Source organism: Pholcus phalangioides, unplaced genomic scaffold (genome assembly GCF_987345545.1).
Source record: "Pholcus phalangioides strain wild (caught in Gottingen) unplaced genomic scaffold, Ppha-v1.0 ptg000022l_1, whole genome shotgun sequence".
Taxonomy (NCBI): Eukaryota; Metazoa; Arthropoda; class Arachnida; order Araneae; family Pholcidae; genus Pholcus; species Pholcus phalangioides.
Genome location: NW_028301615.1, coordinates 32,022,890 through 32,044,744, shown reverse-complemented (window position 1 = coordinate 32,044,744; position 21,855 = coordinate 32,022,890). Strand labels below are relative to the sequence as shown.

The 21,855-nt window shown below is 37.9% G+C and overlaps 2 protein-coding genes across 2 annotated transcripts in view; both read right to left on the bottom strand.

The window, feature by feature from the left end:
- Positions 1–8,877, bottom strand: part of LOC149070206 (fatty acid CoA ligase Acsl3-like) — a 78,007-nt gene extending 69,130 nt beyond the window's left edge. The window contains exon 1 of the mRNA XM_089250192.1: positions 8,551–8,877. Within this exon, the coding sequence (XP_089106318.1) occupies positions 8,551–8,578 (28 nt within the window). The 5' untranslated portion in view covers positions 8,579–8,877. The remainder of the gene's footprint in view (positions 1–8,550) is intronic.
- Positions 8,878–14,044: 5,167 nt separating this feature from the next.
- The window catches only part of LOC149070205 (fatty acid CoA ligase Acsl3-like), a 44,761-nt gene continuing 36,950 nt past the window's right edge, over positions 14,045–21,855 (bottom strand). Inside the window, exons 14-17 of the mRNA XM_089250247.1 lie at positions 20,385–20,459; positions 19,949–20,137; positions 19,574–19,849; positions 14,045–17,049 (exon numbers count right to left, since the gene is read on the bottom strand). Of these exons, the coding sequence (XP_089106373.1) occupies positions 16,856–17,049; positions 19,574–19,849; positions 19,949–20,137; positions 20,385–20,459 (734 nt within the window). The 3' untranslated portion in view covers positions 14,045–16,855. The remainder of the gene's footprint in view (positions 17,050–19,573; positions 19,850–19,948; positions 20,138–20,384; positions 20,460–21,855) is intronic.

Below are 21,855 nucleotides of genomic sequence, written 5' to 3'. Positions count from 1 at the left end.
CGTCTCTAGTTGGAACCAGCGCTGTTTCTGTAATACGTATAAAGCACTGTAACTTCTAGTCAATTTCTCTATTCGGTTTATATTATTAACATAGCTGAACAATATTTTGGGGTTTTTGTTTTTTTTTCTCCCGTAAATAGAAATTTCAAAACCTTCTCCTCACCATGCTCGTAGCTTCAAGAATTTGGCGCTTTGTTTGAAAAATCATGTGTGTGCCAAGGCTACCCTTCCACTTGATTTTCAAACGAGCCGCCTCTTAGACTATCCCAGCGACCAGTTGTGAATCACTGATACAGCCCACTAAAATCTTCCAGGAGGCATTACTCCAAGGGCAATGAACGTTTTTGTTCCAATGCCACCCAAGACCCAAAATTGGTGTGTTATGGTTTTTTTTTATGATTTGAAATTAAATTTTATTGTTTGTTGCAGAAAAAGATTTCTACCAATTCACTCATAAATATTAGGGCCGAGATTCCTTAGTTCATTCTCAATTTGGCAGGGAAAATCATTTATTCGATGTTTAGTTTCATTCCGTAGATTTTCGAGAGCAGAGAGTTCTAGGGATCGTGCTTTCAAAAAACTTATCCAAACTTATCCTTCATCCAAACTTAAAATGTCATGTGGGGTATAAGAGCAACATGCTGGATTAAAACCAACCGTCCTCTCTTTAGGAGGACATGCTCGCCTTTTTGATGTCATTTCAAGCGTCCTCCTACGTTTCTGAAAATTCGCTCTTTTATCCTTTTCAGGTTTCCGAAATTATTTTTCTCTTTCTTCTGGAGTAAATTTTCTTTTTTCCCATTTTGAAACATATATTTCTTCATTGATATGAGTGATTATGTGTTTCCCCCCCCCCCCCCAGTACGCATTCACCAATAGCCGTCGAAAGTCCCAGAACTTTTTCTGTTTCTGCCTTTTTTTAGCAGTTCTGTTAAAGTTGGGGAAAATTATTGTTGTGGCCGGTTTTATTAGTCGGAATATTGGCACCATCTATTGTGAAAATTTGGATAAGTGACGTCACTAACGGTGCGCGTAGGCGTTCTTCTTTCTCGGTTTTCGAATCTGGTAACCCTATTGAAACCCTTAGAGAATCAAAACGCTTAAACCTAGAAGTGGACGAGGCTAAAGTTTTATCTTAGTTGTTTGCTAACATGCATCTTTTCATTACCAATGGGTGAAGGTAATGTTTTTATGTGCATTCATGCTTTACTAAACCGAATGACAAAAAAATTTCTGTAATTTCCCCTAATAAAACCACGGATTATATAGCTTTAAACGTTAATTTTTAGCTATTGGGGCCAACTCAAAGCCGCGGCATATTCAATAGCTGTTTCTTCTCACTTTCAGAAATTCTATATAATTTTCGAGAACATAACATATTTCTTTCTAATACAGTTGAAAAATCAATTATTTCTTTTTAATTCCAGGTTAATGTCTATTTAGTGTGTATATAATCAGTTACCTCTAAAATTTTCAAAAGGAAAAAAATTGCAACGTAAGTAAATAGTACGTAAAAATTATCCAAATGTTATTACAGTAGACTCTCGATTATCCGGCATGCGATTATCTGGCCTAGTTTGGAACAATAATACATTATTGAATTACAATATTACCTTTTCCCATCTGTGTAAACATTTATCAATGAACAGTGAAATAAGTTTGAATAATGTTTGTAAGAACTTAGCCAAGTTTCACGTTCGTTTCATTCAACTTGAAAGTGTGTGTATTTGTACTGTATACAGCAGTGTTTACCAACATTTTGGTTGTAGTGGACCTCCTTTGGTGAAGGTCAAGGCGCCACGGACTCCCTGTTGCGAAAGGCCATTTCCGTGAAGTCCAAGATGTGCGGTTTTTTTGTAATTTTCATATTATAAAAAATTTAAACAATGAATTACAATATCACAACACTAAATATGTCCTGCATGCAATAGTAGTAAATGACCCCACACGCAACCACAGGGGTCCGTTGAAAAACACTGCTGCACATTGTACATGATTTTATGTTTCCTTCAATGAAGTTAGACATTATAAAGTTCATCTTGAAACATGTGCAATAATTTTATTTTTGGACTTGTAAATTTTTAAAACAGCACAGAGTATATACTTTATAAAAAAGTACATAACAAACATTTATGAAGTGCTCGCGTGTACTTTGAGGTCAGAAATTATAAAAAAAGAGATGGTTTTTGATGGTATGGATGAAAGTAAGAAGTGTGTATGTACAGGGTGGGCAAAAAGTCCGTATAAACTTTAAAAATTAATAAAAACCGGAAAAATAACCGAAATAAAAAACTGTTTGCAGGGTTAGCATCGCTAGGTCACGGGAATTTTTTTAAGACAAGGGAAAAAAATAACTCAAAAAACAGCCGATAGGTGGCGCGTGGTACGAGCGACTACGGTGGAAATATGCAAATGAGACGGTTATAAGAACTTGCGCTCCTAATCCACAACCAACTCACGGTTGTAAGCCGTGTATGTGGATCTGCTGCGCTCTGCCGTTGCTGGATTTGTGACTCTCCGCAATGTGTTACTCCCTGTGGTAGTGGTCATGTGGAACACATATTGCTGTAATAAACGATCTGGAGGCATTCTGCTCGATATTTGCATATCTTTTCTTTGACTTGTGTACGTCAGCGCCACCTATTGGCTGTTTTTCGAGTTATTCTTTTTCCTGTCAAAAAAAATCCCTTGACCTAGCGATGCTAACCCTGCAAACAGTTTCTTATTTCGGTTATTTTTCCGGTTTTTATGAATTTTTAAATTTTCTTCGGACTTTTTGCCCATCTTATATACATAGAACTCCGGCCTTTCCGGCTTCTCTGTTATCCGGTCCGGCCTTCCGCCGCATTAGGCAGGATAGTTCGGCGTCTACTGTACTTTTTTAGTTCTTTTGAATGAAAATTAAGTGCAGCTTATATGAAGCTGCGGCGTTTCTACGGAAAATGTTTTTTCGCTCATAATTTTTTCTAGATGCAGCTCATTTACAGGAAATTACGGCACATAAAAAATGAAGTTACTTCAGTTTTCTTCCCTGAAATGAAGATATGACCCATAAAATATGCGCCATCGTAATTTTTGTGTCATTTTTTCAAAAGAATAAATCTCTCTTCACTTAATAAATTGCTCATTTTCTATAACGGATGGTTTATTTCCTTAAAATTACCAATAATTACGATATAAACTTTTACTGGGATATGTACTTATTCCCATTTCCTCTTTGTCTTTCTCCGTAATTACCTCCGCCACGACTTACAAAGCCAAATCAACCGAGCTACAGCCAATAATGACCGACTGATCAAGCTTCGGGCTAGACTAAAACGCAAAAACTGTCACACGCCACCAGTATAGCGTGAACGATGTTTCAGAAGAAAAAAAAATTATTACGTAATAAAACGGCCATAATGACAGATGATTGCCGATAAATGCCAAAAGGAATCGCGTGCTGGTAATGATTTACATATTTTGCAGTCAATTTATATGTAGTATATGTGTGGTGCCGCTGTGATGATCGAGTGGTCATAGTGACGGACTCACCTCCTCCTGGCCAGATCATGGCCCGCCGCTCTATCTCAATGAAGAGATTTTACCGGGTGGTCGTGATGGAAGCTGTGGAAGTATGTGTTGTGAATCTAACATGAAGTCTGTTTTCTGTGTAATGCTTGTTATGTGTAGTGCTGTCATCTTCCGTCAATTTTTCTAACTATGGGTGAAGTGGAATGATTGAATAATTTTGTCGTTGCAGAGGCCTGTTGCTTTCTGCGGAGAGACATTTCAACGGCGAGATCGGTTCGCATGAGTTCCTCGAAGTTGGGAACCACAGAAATCCAACTTCAGCGTTCGAACCCCGCCGTCGAAGCAGTGGTGGTCGGTTAAAGTTGCTTTCCTGTGGTTCCCTATTTCGAGGCGCAAATGCGATATGATCTCTCCCCCCCCCCCCCGTTAAAAAGTCTTGCCGCAGGGAGCAACAGGCCTACAACGCTACAAATATTCAATCATTACACATCATTCACTTCACCTCCGAAATATAGATGGCAACTCTGAAAATCAGACACAACACTATATACGCACTCAAAGCTCGTAGGTACACGCACTCACACTTCCGGCACAACTCACTCGGTAGTAAATTGCCCGTGGAACGATAGACTGGAGTTGTGCTCGGTTTCAGAGAACGAAAAATATATGAGTGATCACGTTATTGCCATCTTTCAGCATTATTTTGAGGTATCCGGCAACACATCTCAGCACATTTTTCAATCCTAATCCGTTTAGTTTGTCATCAGGTCTTGAAATCGAGCGGGGAGAGGAATATAGATAACAGGATATTTTCTGTAACGAGTTTTAGGCGACCACCGATAGATGGCTCCTTCATTTCCAACCCAACTCGTTAATGATAGTAAATTGAATACGGCATTGGTTTTTGGTGAAGTAGTAAAACACGTTCCTATAAAAGTGTACTGGGGTGAACTTTAATAACATTTTCTGATAGAAAATGCCTCAAAATGGTGAGAAAAAAAAATTGGACTGTTTCATTTTCTATGAAGGGTTGGTTAGAGCTATATAACATAACCTATATTGGTTAGATCTAATTTAAAAGGTTAGATAGCCTGGAATCATTCCCAAGACTTTCTCGAGAAATAATCTATTAAACGTCATGCATGATTCGATAATTATATAAATCAGTGTTAACACATTGTTCAGCGGTCCGAATAAACTCGTACTCTTACACTTACGTGTTCTGCTAGGATTTTTATGACCTAAAAATTGACATAATATGCTGTATAAAAAAATTCATTTATGCCGGAAAAAAAAACTAAAAATATACCGTGAAAACCCGAACATATGCTTTTGTGAAATAGGCTGACCATATTTCCCCACGAAAAATACGGTTAATGACAGGAAACCGCCACTTATTGTCAAGAATGAGGCCAAAGGTACACAAATAAAATTTCCAATAGTTGCTAATATCGCCGAAAAATCGCCAATCATTGCCAAAAACGATGTAAAGGTTAAAATTGCAAATTATTGCTAAAATTACCAACTGCGGGAAATGAAGCTAGGGAAGAGATAGTTTGTAGAAAGAAAATCTCCTTCAGTGTTACGTTGAGATCTTCAAAATTATGCTCCAAAATCATGAAAAAATTCCCTATCGGCAATATATACAAAAGCTTAGAGAAATATGCAAAATCATAGAAATCCTATCCCTACTCATATGTATCAGGTGTGATTAATGGGCTTTTTCTTAAAAACCGGTCTGCAATGTGCGTTAAAATTATCAATGAAAATAAACGTAAACTATTGCATACAGGGTGTTTCTAAATTTATGGGACAAACTTTAAGAGGTGCTATAAGACTCCTAAATAAGCATTTTTGACCATAAAATGTACGGTCGAACCGCAATAGCAAAGGCGGTAGAGGGTGGTTTTAAGAAAGTGTTCACCAAAAGCAAATGCATTCAGTAGTCATACCGACGGATCTGCTGCGATACGTGCTATCAACCATTCGAAGGTGCATGTGCACCTTAGGATTGGATTGGAGTTTGTTTTTTATTCGCGCAAGCACCATCAAGGTTACGCTGAGCCAAACAATGATTAATCGGTACAATGATTTGTGGTAGAATTTGTGTAACCCAGTTTGCACCATGAGAACGCCTATCACATTAAAAATACCCTGTACCATCGAATGGTCGATTGCACTTATAGCAACAAATCCGTCAGAAGAATATATTTGCGAGCGTTTGGTGAGGGGGGTGCTGTTGTGCACTCTGAAAACACCCTCTACCGCCTTTGCTATTGCTGTTCGACCACCGAAAATTCTTGTTTAGGAGTCTTATATCACCTCTTAAAGTTTGTCTCGTGAATTTATAATCACCCTGTATCTGTTTTGGAATCATTTCATTGCTCCCTTCAGTCAGTCGTTGCAGCCAGGACCATCGTAGTGAGCTAGAGGGATGTGTTTCTCTCAAACATTTTCCGCAAGTGGCTCAATTGGCTTTTTTGTCATTTTCCCGCTGCCCTTCTGTGTGTGAATAGCGTAGAAAAGAACCATTTCAAAACGTTGAACGGAATTACATAAATACAGAATCTATTGTTCTATCACTTTGGTCCCCCCGAAATGAAAGTGGTAACGCCTCGAACGAAATTTCTGGCTACGCCCAAGTTCCGTTTATGTTTCGGTATGCACAAAAAGTTTTCTCGGAGAAAGTTTAATTCCCAATGTTACGCGAATCAACAGAACGTTACACACAAATATTACCTTTTGGGAAAATTTTAATGCTCTGAATTAATGAAAATAAAAGCACTCCGAGAAATACAGGGTGTTCAGTTAATGGACCGACAAACTCAGAGGGTTGTTAGTAGACATCAAGAGGAACAAAAATTGCAATGGGACATGGTGTCGCAAACCACGTTGAAAGGGTGAAAATCGCGAAAAACGCATGCAAGTTTCGACGTCCCGCTGAAACGACAAAAAAATACAATAACAACTACAAAAAGATTTATTTGATCAATTATTACAAAAGTTGTTGGAAGTGGCGGCCGCTGACGTCATTGCACAGTCTACAACGACGTAAAAACGATTCCCGGATGCGCTCGAAGATACCAAGTATGCTTTTGATGTCTGCCGCAGCGACGACAATCCGTGCTATGAGATCCTCCGGTGTGTCCACATGATATTGCTGTAGGTACATCCGCTGTGCCAAGTGCTCATTGCTCGACTGAATCAGATGCATATTAGCGTATTCCTCGTTCGTGTAGTCAGCCATCAGGATACTCATTGAAACAGGCAACTAACTGCTACACGTGCTTACTGCCGGAATAGCGCTAATTTACGTCGTCCGTAGCGCGTGATCCTACCCCAGCGCATGACGCTGCTTACGTCAGATATGGTGAGTGAACCCACGAACGCATTCAGCGATCAACTGGCATCCACCTTACGTCTCCTCTGGACTCAGAGCCTGCATGCGTTTTTCGCGATTTTCCCCCACTCAACGTGGACTGCGACCCCATGTTCCATTGCAATTTTTGTTCCTCTTGATGCCTACTAGCAACCCTCTGAGTTTGTCGGTTCATTAACATAACACCCTGTATATATTTCGTTTTACGCAAAAATCGTTCTCAGAGAAGATTTAATTCTCAATGCTAAGTAAATCAACGAAAATGTTAACATTTCGCTGTATGTCGTTTATTCAAAAACTGTTTTCTAATGGAGAAGTTTTAATTTTCAATACACAACGTGAATCAACGATTATGTGAACGTTCCACTATATTTCGTTGTGCACAAAAATTGTTCTCGGGGAAATTTTAATTCTCAATATAAAGTGAGTTAACGAAACGTTATACACAAAACTTATCTTTTGAGAAATTTCAATTTTCAGTATAATGTGAATTAGGGGGGTTAGTGCACCATCTTGGCTTTTCCCATGAATTCCTATGAGAAAAATCTTTTTCCTTCAGAAAACATTTGAAAATTTCCTATTCACTCTAGGCATTCAATTTTTTCCTCAAATACTAGGCAAATTTCTAACAAAGTGGTGATATGAGAGCAACTCCACAATCTAACAAGAGCATTAGGGATTTAATAATTGGTTATTTTTATCTTCAACAACGTGCAGATTTTTTAAAAATCACTGAAATTTACTTTGTGCCACAAAATTCATTTAAATCATTTTTTAATAAGAAATCCTCTGTTTAAAGTATAGAACATCTTAGTGTTGAGAGACAAAAAGTTTCAAGACATTTGAACGAGTGGTGTTTGGAAAATGTTCCTTATCTCTGACAAAAACTCAGTTTTGAGAAAAGAGTATTTTAATGGAAAACATTTAGCATGTGTAATGTAATATATTAAAACATATTAAAAATACCTTTAGCGCAGGTAGAACACAAACTTAAACACGGTTAGGCGCAGAAAATGTTATAGTATTTGAAAATTCGAGAATGTGTTTTTTAGAAAATTTGCTGCACGAAACGTTATACAGTGGACAGACACCCCTTCAAATGCAGTCACCCCTTCTTTTACGGCCAAATAATAATAATATTATCCCTATTTAATAAATGTATGCATTTCAAACCCCAGATTAACAGTCATTTCTCTTTTACGGGCGAATTTTTTTTGTCGCACCGGTGTCTGCAAAAGAGAGGTTTCACCGTGTACAAAAATTAGTTTTGGAGAAATCTCAATCCTCAATACAACGTGAATTAACGGAAATGTAAACGTTCCTTCCTCTATATTGCGATGCAAACAAAACAATTCTCGGAAAAATTTTAAATTCTCATCACCACGTAGAAAATTAAAAAATGTTTTCATTCCACTAAATGCAGTGAAGCCACTCTTGACGGTCATCGTTCTTTTGCGACCAAATAATAGAGTTATGTTTTATTCTAAACTCTTCAATAAGAACCTCCCAATTTTACGGTCACTCCTCTTTTACGGACGAATTTATTTTTTGTCCCGCTGATATCCGCAAAAGAGAGGTTATATTTTATTGCATAGACAAAATTCATTATCAGACTAATTTGAATATTTAAAAAATTAATTTTAAATTCATTATCTTACCAATCGTCAGTATTTTCGGAGCCATCATCAGCCGCAGATGTAATATGATATTAATAATCCACAGCACACCGATCAAAGGACGCGAGCCATAAATGCAAAATCACACTTTAGTAAATCACTGAATCACCTACATCACTCACGATGCATGAAGACATTGAACCATACCCAATGAAATGTAAAGAAAAGACGAAAAAACATCCAACGAGAAAATATTATTCTTTTTTCCCCCTATTGTATTATAATGGACGCTATCCACGGTCGGAGTAACTCCGCTACTGTGTATGAGAGTTACGTTTTATGTGTAACAATCTTTTGTCTTGTTGTTGTAAAGTTTTCAGTTCCCAACACGAGGCTTTTTGGCCACTTTTCTCTTCCTCTTTCATTGGCCTCAATAAAAAAGCCCAATCGCCAGGAGTCTGTTTTTCTTATAAGATACGTATTATAAGATATGCCTTCCTCATTCTTACCCCCTAACTGAGTAGGACCAGTTAGTGCTTGGTCCTCTCTAGTCACTAAAAACACAGGTAACCATGAAACTGGTTTAATGGATATTTGTAACATATCCTGGTTAGTAACATTTTGGGTGGCCCTAATTTTTTTTCTTTCTTTATCCTTCACCGGTAACTCGTTCCATTCACGTATTTATTTCAGGTACGGATGGTCATTACTTGTGGTGATTTATTTACTAGCCTAGAGATACGGCGAAGATTACCTAAGAAGATTCCTCTGGTGTGTTCCATATTCATCATTTAAGTAGTTGTTGCCACACCAGAGTAATTACTGAATCGCATTATTAATGAACTCGTTGATTATTAAATTATTCAAATACTTGGAGTGGGGGGAGGGACGTCACTGAAATGATTCAGTAACTTTTGCTTCTGTTTATCTTTATGTAGTTTTGATTTCAATTATTATTGAGTAAATTGAAAATTATTTTCATGTAATTAATCATCTGCATCATTTATCTAATTTATTACATTACAGGATGGAGAATACAGTTTGCGATTAAAAATATTATTTTATAATTGAGAGTTTTGGGACGAGGAGGTACCAAAATGAATGAAGAACTTTATTCACATGACTTAAGTTGAAACTAAAATATTACTCTATCACAGGTCACTCACTGTCCGTGAGAAAGGCCTTGAAGCCAGGGATCAAGTTCATTTTCTTTTTTGCTCTGTAAATTTACTAGAAACGGGACTCGCTAGAGATTCTTGTCCATTATACCGCCAGGGCTGGACAAATCTCCAAAAAAAATTTAAAAATTTAAATGCCCGACTTAAAACTTGGTTGTCTACAAATCGATATTGACACTTCATAAAAATAAGAATTTATGCTCTCCTAAAAAAATCATTTCTCTGAGGAGACCTGGTGAAATATTTGAAATCCCTTTACATAGAAAAGAGGTTTCAAAAACACTTTGTCTATATTTAGCTCCCAAAATTTACAATGCCTTGCCATTGGAATTAACAAATATAGCTTTGTATTCTAAATTTAAAAAGGAATTATTTAGTTACGTTGCTGCTATCACTAACGTTGAAGACTATTTTTAAATGTATATCACGGGACTATGCGAATACGGTACTTGAATTAAAATTGTCGCTTTATGTTTATGACTATTATTAACATGTACATTATATATGACTGTGAAAATTGTTTTGACTATGATCATTAATTTCGTTGATTTGTTGTCAGTATGGGCATAACTACCCCTTGACAACTCATATATATCGATTCACTTGCACATGTTTAGATATATCGCATTTTACATAATTTTGTGTTATGAATTTTATTGAATAAAGTTTTGGCTCTATTAAAAAAATAATAATAATAATACATGCCCGAATCAATGTTTGATTTCCTAGAGTCCGGCACGTAATTTGAACAGAAAACATGCCGAGTGAAATTTTTTGCATGTCCCGGACGGCAATAGATTTTTCAACCCCTGATTAGAAGCCATAATGACTATTTCCGAAGAAATTCTATGAAATACAGTCGACACGACAACCCCCTTCGTCCCGTCGGAAACAGTCGTTATATTGGGACGGTCGTTTAATCGAAAGTACAACGTGATGGTTGTTCTGTGGAAACATTAGGGACTTATCGTACCAGTCGTTGTAATGGAATGGTCGCTATAACGAGCGTGACTGTAATACGTAGGAAGAAACTTTTCTTTTTTTATTCAAACCGAGCACAACTCAGGTCTATCGCCATGAGCAATTTACTACCTAGCGAGTTGCGCCGGAAGTGTGCCTAACAGTCTGAGTGCGTATCTAGTGTTGTGTATGATTTTTCAGTGCTGCCATCTATATCTCAGAAGTGAAGTGAGTGATGTGCAGTGACTGAATATTTGTACTGTTTGTTGCTCTCTGTGGCGAGACTTTTTAACGGGGAGACCGGCTCGCATTTGCACCTCGAAATTGGAAACCACAGAAAACGAACTTCAGCCAACCCCCACTGTGGCGACGGTGGGGACCCGCGATGCGAGTCCGTCATTATGACCACTCAACCATCACAGCGGCCGTAGGAAGAGACTGAAGTACGAATAATGAGTGGCCAAACAAAAAGTATCTGTACATTGTACTACTACGACAACTATTCTAACGCATCTGTACATGTCGCGTCTCGTGTTGTGTGAGTGTATGTATATGCATGGCCTTAACATATGTATGTTGTCCGACTTTTGCTTGTTTCGTGTATTTTGCAGTAGTGCCATCTGTGTTTCATACTTTGAAGTACATACTTTCATACTCTGAAGGGGTCCAACAAAGTTTTATAATATATGAATTTTTTTTTCAGTCAGAGAGTGTATGTTTAGATGTACAAGGTGTCCTGTATGTCCTAACTCGTCCTTTATCTCATCAACCGTTTGTGGTAGAGGAATGATTTCACACACAATTTATAAAATGCTCAAAATGTCTTTAGGAATTACTATGTACCAGTTTCGGGAATGAAAATACAGTGTGTCATGCCATAAAATAAAAAATCTAAATTTTTATACAGTCCTCTAATTTCATAGGTGCCAATTCACACACTTGAAAAATCTTTAGTTTATCCCGTGATGACACATCAAAGAAAACATATCAAACAAATAAAAGGGGAAAACTGGGCTTTTTAGAAAATTTCAAAGGTTGACCATATATAATGTCCGTTTTTCCGTGACGCATGTTTCACTGTCCCGATTTTTTTAGCTATAATTAGTCACTTTACTTGCTTTTGGCATCATATTTGGCGACAATCACCAATTTTTCGTGCTTGAAATCCCGATTCCCCATACTTTTCGTGCGGAAACGGGGTCAGCCTGAAATTTCAAGAACTTGGAAGAGTATTTCTTTAGGGATTTTCCATTCGAACAAAGCTCAATTTGATGATTTTTAGGGAATTTCCTATGAAGATACGAAAAATCAGTAGAATTGGATTTCCGACCGAAAGATTTTAATAAGGCTGAAAAAATCGGAAGTATATTGGTAAATCGGAAGCATTGGCCCCTACGCAATTCCAATTCGGAAGGTGTTGCCCTGTCTCTCCTGAGGCCAGCAAAGAAAATTCCATGTTTCTAAGTGCAATATTTGCTGAGGTATTTTAATTCAAAAATCGGATAAAAGTTGGGAAAGAACAGCTTAAGTTAACAGACAATGTTTCTTTCCCCCATTTATGCTGTTCTCTGCCAACTTTCCCCGATTTCTGAATTCAAATACACTGCTGGCCACCGTAAATGCAACACCCTGAAGGAAGCATGCAACTAATATGAAATTTACAACATGCATTAGCGGAGGTGAGATATGCAAATGATTAGAATTTCAGCGCAGACGCACATCACGCGCGCCTGTGGCGCCACTTCAAAGCGCTATTTAAGGCTTGGAGATTTCGACGATTTGAAGTACGGCAATTGTGTTTTTCTTGTGGTTTTTTCAAAAAAAGATCAATTATGCCTCGTAGAAAACAGCGATCATCTTTTGATCAAGTATCCGAGTTCGACAGAGGAAGGACAGTGGCCTATCGAGATTGTGGATTATCTTTCAGGGAAATCGGTAGTCGTGTTGGACGAAACCAAACAACTGTAATGCGGATATGTGATCGTTGGATGCAGGAGGGTACGACGGACCGACGTGTTCGATCGCATCCACCTCAGTGCACCACTTCACGTGATGACAGGCGTATTGTGCGTATGGCAGTGACGGATCGCTCAGCCACATCACGAACCATAGCACAGCACATTCAGTCTGTACCGCATCATCCAGTGTCTGCGCGTACCATTCGACGCCGTTTACAGCAGAGTGGTCTGTCCGCAAGACGTCCATTGCTTCGTCTACCCTTGACGCAGAAACACAGACGTCTCCGCCGCCAATGGTGCGATGAAAGAAGGATGTGGACGGCACAATGGAATGAAATTGTCTTTACTGACGAGTCACGCAACACCTTCTGTCTGCAACACCACGATGGTCGGATTCGCGTCTGGAGACACCGTGGAGAGAGGATGCTGAACAGCTGCGTTATGCACCGCCACACTGGTCCTGCACCGGGTATTATGGTATGGAGCGGTATTGGATATCACTCTCGCACTCCTCTAGTACGCATTGCCGGTACTTTAAAAAGCCAGCGCTACATCTCCGAGGTGTTGGAGCCAGTTGTCCTTCCTTACCTTCAGGGCTTGCCCACAGCCATATTTCAACAGGATAATGCGCGACCACACGTGGCACGCATTGTCCAAAGGTTCTTCGTCAATCGCCAGATTGAATTGCTTCCCTGGCCAGCTCGCTCTCCGGATCTTTCGCCGATAGAAAACATGTGGTCCATGGTTGCTCAACGATTGACCCAGATTACATCCCCAGCTGCCACACCAGATCAACTTTGGCAACGCGTGGAAGCTGCTTGGTCTGCTGTATCCCAAGAACACATCCAAAGTCTCTTTGAATCAATGCCGAGGCGTGTGGCAGCGGTGATCTCCAACAATGGCGGCTACTCTGGCTACTGATTTTGGCAGGAACCACACTTCACAGAAGTCTATAAATTTAATCATTTGATGCTTGGTCAACATGTTATCTACAAAATAAATATTGTTGCGATATCTCTTGTCTTTCTTGGTGTTGCAATTTGGGTGGCCAGCAGTGTATTTCAATGTTGTTGAGATATTTTTGAATTCAAAATACACGCTTGGAAACGTGCCCTTTTTCCCCTTTTCTTTAGCCTCAGAAAGGACATGTCAACAACCTGCTAATTTGGTTTTTTAGGACAGAATATTCATATAAAAATTTAGGTTTTTTTATCTTGTAAAAAACACTGTATTTTCACTCTCAAAACTGGTGGGGACGATTTTTGAACACATTTTAAGCATTTTTTTAAATTGGAAACATTCCTCTACGACGAATGGTTGATGAGATAAAGACCGAGTTAAAACATACAGGACACCATGTGTGTACTTCGTACTATTTGTGATCATTCTTGTAACAAAAACAGTACAATTTCTAGTAAATTATTTGGACATAAATCACCGTCGACTTCAAAACCTCAAGTTGAGATGGTTTATTACATAAAATGCATACAATAGTAACTTTTTGATACTACATAATAGTCTCATATGAAGAACAAAAGTTGCGTCTGCAAAGTGACAAAGAAGTTGTAATGACTGAATATTTGAAGAAGCCTACAAATCTTTACCATTATGAGCCAAATGCATAAAAAGCAATGTTACTTACAAAGTAACGAGTATACACTGAGTGCTCATTAAATTACGACTATGCTTACTTCACGTTCGGCATGGAGGTTCTGCGTACATCATAACACGAGTAAATAGACGTTACGGTTCCACTCCCTCGTAGTCGCTAAAATGCATCACTTTAGCTAATTGTTTGTGCCCACAGGATGGTCTACTACTAGGGGCCGTTCAAGTATTACGTCAGAAAATTTTTAGCCATTTTTGACCCCCCCCCCCCGTCAGCAAAAGTCAGCAAAACTCTGACACCCCCCCCCTCCCTGTTAGCGAAATTTCGTCAGCACTGCCTCCTACTTCCTAACGCATATTGGTGGGATCAGAAACATACGCTAGAGGGGGGAGGAGCATAAGGGGCTCGTGCGCCTTCCCCCCCCCCAGACGAAAAAAAAAATTTCAAGTCAAAAACATTTTTAAAAAAAATTAAAATTTCGAAAGAAAATACCTTTACATAAGGTATTATAATAGATTTCTGTTAATTTCAATGATATTTGAAGGGAAAGATCTCAAAATTTCTCTTTAAGAAATTCATTGCGACCCATCCTTTAAGCCATATATGACAAACCCTTTACCCGCAGACCAAATGTGGCCCTGAAGGTTATCTAATGTGACTTGCCCCCCTCAAACCTAATTTTGTAAGAATGAATTAAGAGGCACATTTACAAATCGCTTGAATGACCAAATGACCCGTGGCACAATTCCAGAGTATTTAAGTGGCCCGTAGCAAATTTTCAGATCACTGAAGTAGGCATCAAAGATACTTTTCACATTCAAAGATCACTTAAGTCTTCGGTAACCCGCGACACAGTTCCAGAACACTTAAACGATCCGTGGCACATTTAGAGTAGAGTTCCCTTGAGTGACATGTGTAACAATTTTAGAGCGCACTTAAGCGGCTGCTCAGTGCAGTTCTACATCACTCAAGTTAGCCGCAGAACATTCCAGTTTACTTAAGTGATCCGTGGCATAATTATGGGTCACTTGAGTGATGCGTTGCACAGTTCCAGAGCACTTAAGCAGCCCGGACACATTTCCTGAGCGCTTGAAGGATCCGTGAAACATTTAGAGATTGCTGAAGTGGCTCCGTAAGGGCCAATAATTTGCCATTACGGAGAATGTTAGTTCAGGTGCCCACAAACTAGCGAAAGATTCTTCTCGTTTTTAGCACAACGAGTAAGATGCCATTAAGAATATTTCATATTTTTAAAAAGGGTGGTTGATGACGTAAGCATCATCCAAACCTCCCCCTTGTCATCAAAAGTCAGCAAATCGGAACCCCCTCCCCCATCGATGCTGACGTAATACTTGAATGACCCCCTACTGCTTAACTGTACATCGTCGTGAACTGAGAAATTTCTAACAAATTGGTACATGCCGGAATGCATGATCTGAATGTATGCTTGGCCCTAATGTATTTACGTTGGCAGAACTCTACATGTATTTTGCGTTCTAGTTGCGCTGCCATCTGCTTTCCATACTTTGAAGTGAATTCCATACTTTTTTTCTTTTCCAAATGGGAGAACGACTCGCATTCGCACCTTAAAGTTGAATACAGGATTGACTGCAGTTTAAGTGGTTGTTTAGCCTAAGCAGTTGCAGCTACCAGACATTTTAATTATGATATGTTGTCGCAATTCAGTGAGAACTCAGTGTGTTTCAAGGTTCCCCTCTGGCTCAATTAAATGTAGTGATTTTGCCAATCAGACTAAAAAATTGTTGCAAACGTTAAAAAAAGGCTGGCAAGATTCAAATGCTATTTAGTGACATTGACGAGTGAACACTCCCTATTTGATAAATTCGATTTTTTTTTTTTTTTAACTTACTCGTTGAATGAAACATTCAGGAGTCATTTGGCATCGATAATGGCATTTTTCAGTGAAAACCCCCGGTGTTTATAGGAAAATGTGATACCAATTACAAAATATTTAGGAAAAAGATTTATTAATTTAACATCGCTGCAAAATAACCTGTAAATGATTCTATAAGTCATAATTTCAATGACAAAACCAAATCTGCATTTCCAAGTAGAGCCATATAATTTAATTCTTATTCGTAATCGATATTAATCTCTGAATCAGTATCGAAAACTGTATTCCTCAATATTAAAGAGGAAAAAATAGCTTCGTTGTGTAATATTCAACTCTTATTTAGCCTCTAAAACCAATATTACCTGCATAATTACCTGTTATTGTAAAGATTAAAATATAACGTGGGATATTTAAATACATAAAACCTTCTTAGAGCGAAAACCGAAATCTCTGGATTAGTTTATCAACCGCTATTTAGCTAAGAGGATATTTTTATAAGTAATGGATTTACTTCAAAAAGTGATTGAAGTGTGTGTTATGGCATCGCTCGTGATCTGAAAAAATACTATTGTTGATTAAATTGTTCGATTTGTCATTGTTATGGCTTAACACATCCGATTTTTCTTTCCTTTTAATGATCCATAGCTGTATGTGTATTCTTTGTGTATAGTCTGTATAACCTTTCTACATATAACCTGTGTTTTTTATGGTTTCACTCAAAAGAAAATACAAATGTTTTTTTGGTCACTGTGTGACGAATTGTTCTTTTGTTTGGAGAAATCGGCATCTAATTTGCAGCTTTGGCAACGCCGTTGACTTCAGGAACTCCGATTGAATACATAGCGTCGATGTCGCTCTTGTAATGATTCTGCAGCATCTTCCGACGGATTTTCAAAGCGGCCGTCACCAACCCGTTGTCTGGTGTCCACTCTTCGTCGCAAAGCTTTATCTTTGCTGGTAATTCCGCCCCGAATAAATTGCCTATAGGAGGATAAAATTATAGTTTATAAAAGTTATTGACGCGAGTCAAAAATTTTACAATATTTGCGGACTAGAATAGCCTGCGCAGTGTAGGTCATGTAACAGAATCGAATCATGCATGTCTTTTTTCATTTATGTTTCTCTTGTACATGACTTGATTTTGTTCATCATTGTAATTGGGCTGGTGCCTGTTATAAGTTAATAAATAAACATCAGTTTAAAATTACCGGAAAGTTAAAACTAAAGGTTAAACGGATAAACTACAACCAAAAGGCAAATACAGTACACGGAAAAACACGAAATTCTTAAGGCATTTCGTCAAGCTATGGGTGCCATCTTGAGAGAATAGAATGTCACGCTCACCTAAGAGCCAAATCTTAGCTGCGTTCTTTCCGCCGAGCAACCCAGAGCTGTCTTACATAGATTATACTTACATGCACTGTGTTTTGCGCATTTGTACATTTTCATTCTGTGCACATCAATTTTGACAATTTATTCCATACTTTTAATGTTTCGACAAAATTTTACATTCGAGAAACCGATTTCATCTGGGACACGTGCTCCCATCCATCAAATAAATACGAAACTATTTTTTATTATTTGTTCTAAGAAAATTGAGTGTTGGTTTTTATTGGTTTTCCACATGAAAATGTACACCATTGGTGTGATACGTGTAATTTGTATTTGTATTTATTTGTAGTGTATTTTTGCCATTTTTATGCTGTACACTCGGTTGAATTTTATACGCTTTAATACCAGTTGATATGTTTGTTGCAAAAACCGGCTATTATATTATATAGTTATAATTATATATTATGTTATGTAACATTGAGTGAAAAAAAAATTTCGAAGTTTTTAGTGTGGCAAATATATAAATGTAGTTGAAACTAACAGATCAATAGGATATTTGGTAGGTAGTTTTTTTTTCTTCTTTTAGTTTGCAGCAGTGGTTTCAGTGTAAGAATAATATGATCGATTAACCAGTTGATTAATCGATTAGGAATTTTTTCATTGACCAGTTGATTAATCGATTAAAATTTTTTTGATTAACTAGTTGATTAATCAATTAAAATTTTTTGATTAACTAGTTGATTGATCGATTAGGAATTTTTGATTGCCCAGTTGATTAATCGATTAAAAATTTTTGATTAACTAGTTGATTAATCGATTAGGAATTTTTGATTGACCAGTTGATTAATCGATTAGAAATTTTTGATTAACCAATCAAAAGTTTTAATTGATTCCCATCCCTATAAATAAGGTAGGTCTCTAGACCCCGTCTAGAATTCAGTGAGGTTCCCTCTTGACCTAGTTGCAGCAACTCTATCTTTCTTAATATAACCACCATATATTCTTTCACTAAACTGAATTAGTGGAAAAGAAAGGAAAAATATCGATTTCTCTCAAACACCGTCTCTAACAAGAGGCTTTTAAGTTGGCGAGTTATCTCGGGATTAACGAAATGCAAATCATATACTTAGGTGAGATATCTCGTAAAAGCCACTGAGAGGGGTTAACAAGATCGGGAGCTAACATTTTATTGTAATTCGTCATATTTACGAACTCGCCAAAAGTTTAGGTTATCAAAATATTTTGAAACTATATATACAACATGCATAACAAACAGGGGGTATGACATTTTACCGGCGAACCGTTGATCCTAAAGGTATACTTCCAATTAGAAAAAGTGTACAAATAGCGTGTAGCAGGCCTACTCAGATGCGTCATTCTTGTTTCAAAGAGTTGTATTAAAATAAGAAAAAATTAACTTTTTATTCAGTCCCCGTGTGCCCAAGGGCGTAACGAGGGGAGGGGACTTGGGGGTCTGGTTCGCCCCCGAAATGTGAGAAAATAACCAAAAAAAGGGAAAAAGATGGCCAAATCTATCAATTTGGTTCTCTCCCCCCCCCCCCCGAACTAAATTTCTGGCTACGCCCTTGCGTGTGCCCTGAAATCTATCTAGAAAGTTGTGGCCTTTTCTCTTCTGATGCCAACAAAAAATTCCACGTTTCTAAGTGCAATATTCACTGAGATATTCGAATTCGAAAAATTGGTGAAATTTAAATGTGCGTATAAAAGTGTTTTCCCGCATTTTTTTAGAGCTGTTTTTTTCCAACTTTCTTCCTTTTTTCAAATTGAAATATCTCAATGCATATTGCACTTAGAAACATGGAATATTTTGTTGGCATCAGGAGAGACGGGACAACAATTTTATAGATGGGTTTTGGGGCGACGCGCACGGAGACTAAATAAAAAGTTAATTTTTTTTTAATTTTATTTTAATAACTATACATAACCCTCTTGCAACATCAACGGCATATCTGAGTACTAGAAGTTATTTGGATAATTTTTCTAATTGTAAGTATGCCTCTAAGATCAAGATCAACGGTTCGGCAGTAAAATGTCATACCCCTTGTTTGCATGGCACCCTGTATATTTTGAACATCTGATATTGTATAAATGATGCTAAGATGAAATGATTGACTAGCAGATGTCGAATTTAATAATGTGTACATATACTGACTCTTTCTGCCGTATTCACGGATCTTCTCGGTGGCCTTCTGTACTATTTCCACGTCGTTGCACATTTCTGAGAAAGACAGGTGGCTTTTCTTCAGTTCTTCCGCCATGTTCTTCAAGGCGAACCTATTCGGAAAGATCAGGGCCACCATGTAGCTATGCAATCCGCTACCGAACACGCAGATGTTCTCGACCAGCGGACACGTTTTCAACTCGGCTTCGACTTTTCCCAGCGCAACGTATTCGCCGAATTGCAACTTCACCAAATCACTTTTCCTATCTGTAAATAAGGAAATTAAGACTTGAGATTATGATACCAGACATGCAGAAAATTATGTAAATTATATCCACCGAAGAATGTTTTTTCAAGCTCACTAACCAATGATCTTCAAAGTGCCATCTGGATGTACTTCGGCAATGTCACCCGTGTAGAACCACCTGACTCCGTTTTCCTCTTTGAAACACTGTTTCGTCTGATCCTCGTTCTTGAAATATCCCAGTGATACGCAATCGCCTCCGACAACAACTTCACCTCTTGGATATGGCTTGTCGGTCACATAGTATCGGCCTGAGACAGATGTATGATATGTACAGATTAATTAGATGCAAAATAAATAATACTGGTCATGATTAAGTAAATTCAGTTTTTTAAATTTATTGACTTTTCTTGTACGAGTATACAGTGAAACCCTTCTTCAGCAAACACCAGCGGGCAAAAAAAATTCATTCGTAAAATAGGAGTGACCGTTAAGAGGGGTTTTACTGTATCTGTTTTGAGAAAACTCTGCAAGAGTTTGAGCAACATTTCATCTCACCTTCATCCCAATCTACGAGTCGTAACTGGCACGTCGATAAAGGAGCACCAACCTTTCCAGTGGAGTAGTCATCGGCTACAGAAGAAATTAATAAAAAAGTTTTAAATTCTGACATTTATTTCTTGTACCTAGGTATGTAAACGAACAATACGGTTTTTTCGGTTGTTTTCTGCCACCTATCCTCGTGAATGGGATGGTTGAGTTGCCAGTCCAGACCTAGTTAGCATGATACAGTGCCCGCCGCTTATGAAAATCATTTATATCCTGGCTATTTCGATTTTATTAAGCGGCTGATTTTTACAACCGGTGTATCAAAAATTTCAGAAATACGTAGAAAAATTCTATAAAGTGCGATTTTTTCTATATTAATGAATCAACACTCGTATTAATGAATAGCTCATTGCCAATTAAATAATTAAATTAGCACATGCACATTGCTATGCATAAATGGTTCTTGTACTGTTATTGCTACTTAAAATCTTCTCGGGGAGAAATTATGCTCACATTTTCTTGTAGACTTAGATTAGTAGGTTTAGCAGTCTGTTTCGTGTTCCAAATGCCGTTTGAAAATTTATAAAAAGTTCTGTGAAGTTCCCCCGTAACCTACTCTTTGGTTAGGTGTTCGTATAAGACCGGGATTAAACTATAAAAGTTTCATATTCTTTTACAAACCTTTAAAAATTGAATCAATAAGCGTATCGGTTACATTCGCGCGAATTTAACCAATAGGCTTATTGGTTGTTTTCCAAGCTTTGTAATAGATCTTTTATCAAACTTTTATAGTGTAATTCCGGCCCAACCATGCAAAGCTTTTTGGACATCAGCTCGAGATGGCATGTTGTTCATTGTTTTTGAATTTTTTTTTCATTTTTTTGGGCTATAACATTTTGTGTATATGTAAATTTTATGGATGTGAATTTAATTTCGTTTGATAAAGTTTTCTCCGACATGGTCCACTTTTTGACAAGGGCAATGGCTAAAATTAGCTGCAGCCGATAGTGCCTGGGCCGTGTTCGGTTTGAAAGAAGAAAAGAAAAACCCCCTTCACACTTTAGTAAATTACCCATAATGACATAAACAGAGGTTTTACTCTCACGAGTAGAAGCGCCCCTTTCCGCTGTCCTTAATTTTCCCACTTCGAAATCTTAACTATTGCTACTCAACCCCACATGCACCTTGTTCATATTCCTCTGTGGAATTTCTAACGAATGAGTACATGTTGGAATGTAATAAGTTTGTTTCTTAGGGATGCTTGTTATGTGTTCAAATAGTAACTGTCATTTGTCTCCGAATTTAGAAACAGACAACTCGGCAGGTTAAGTTGTGTTTGTTGTGTCATGAGGGATTTTTTTTTTGAAATGTTGTGGGTCTGAATTGTTCTGACTGCTCTCCGTGAAGAGAACTTTTTAAATGGGAGATCGGCCCCCATTCATGCCCTAAAGTCCCTTTAAATCTTGACCGCTAATTTTGG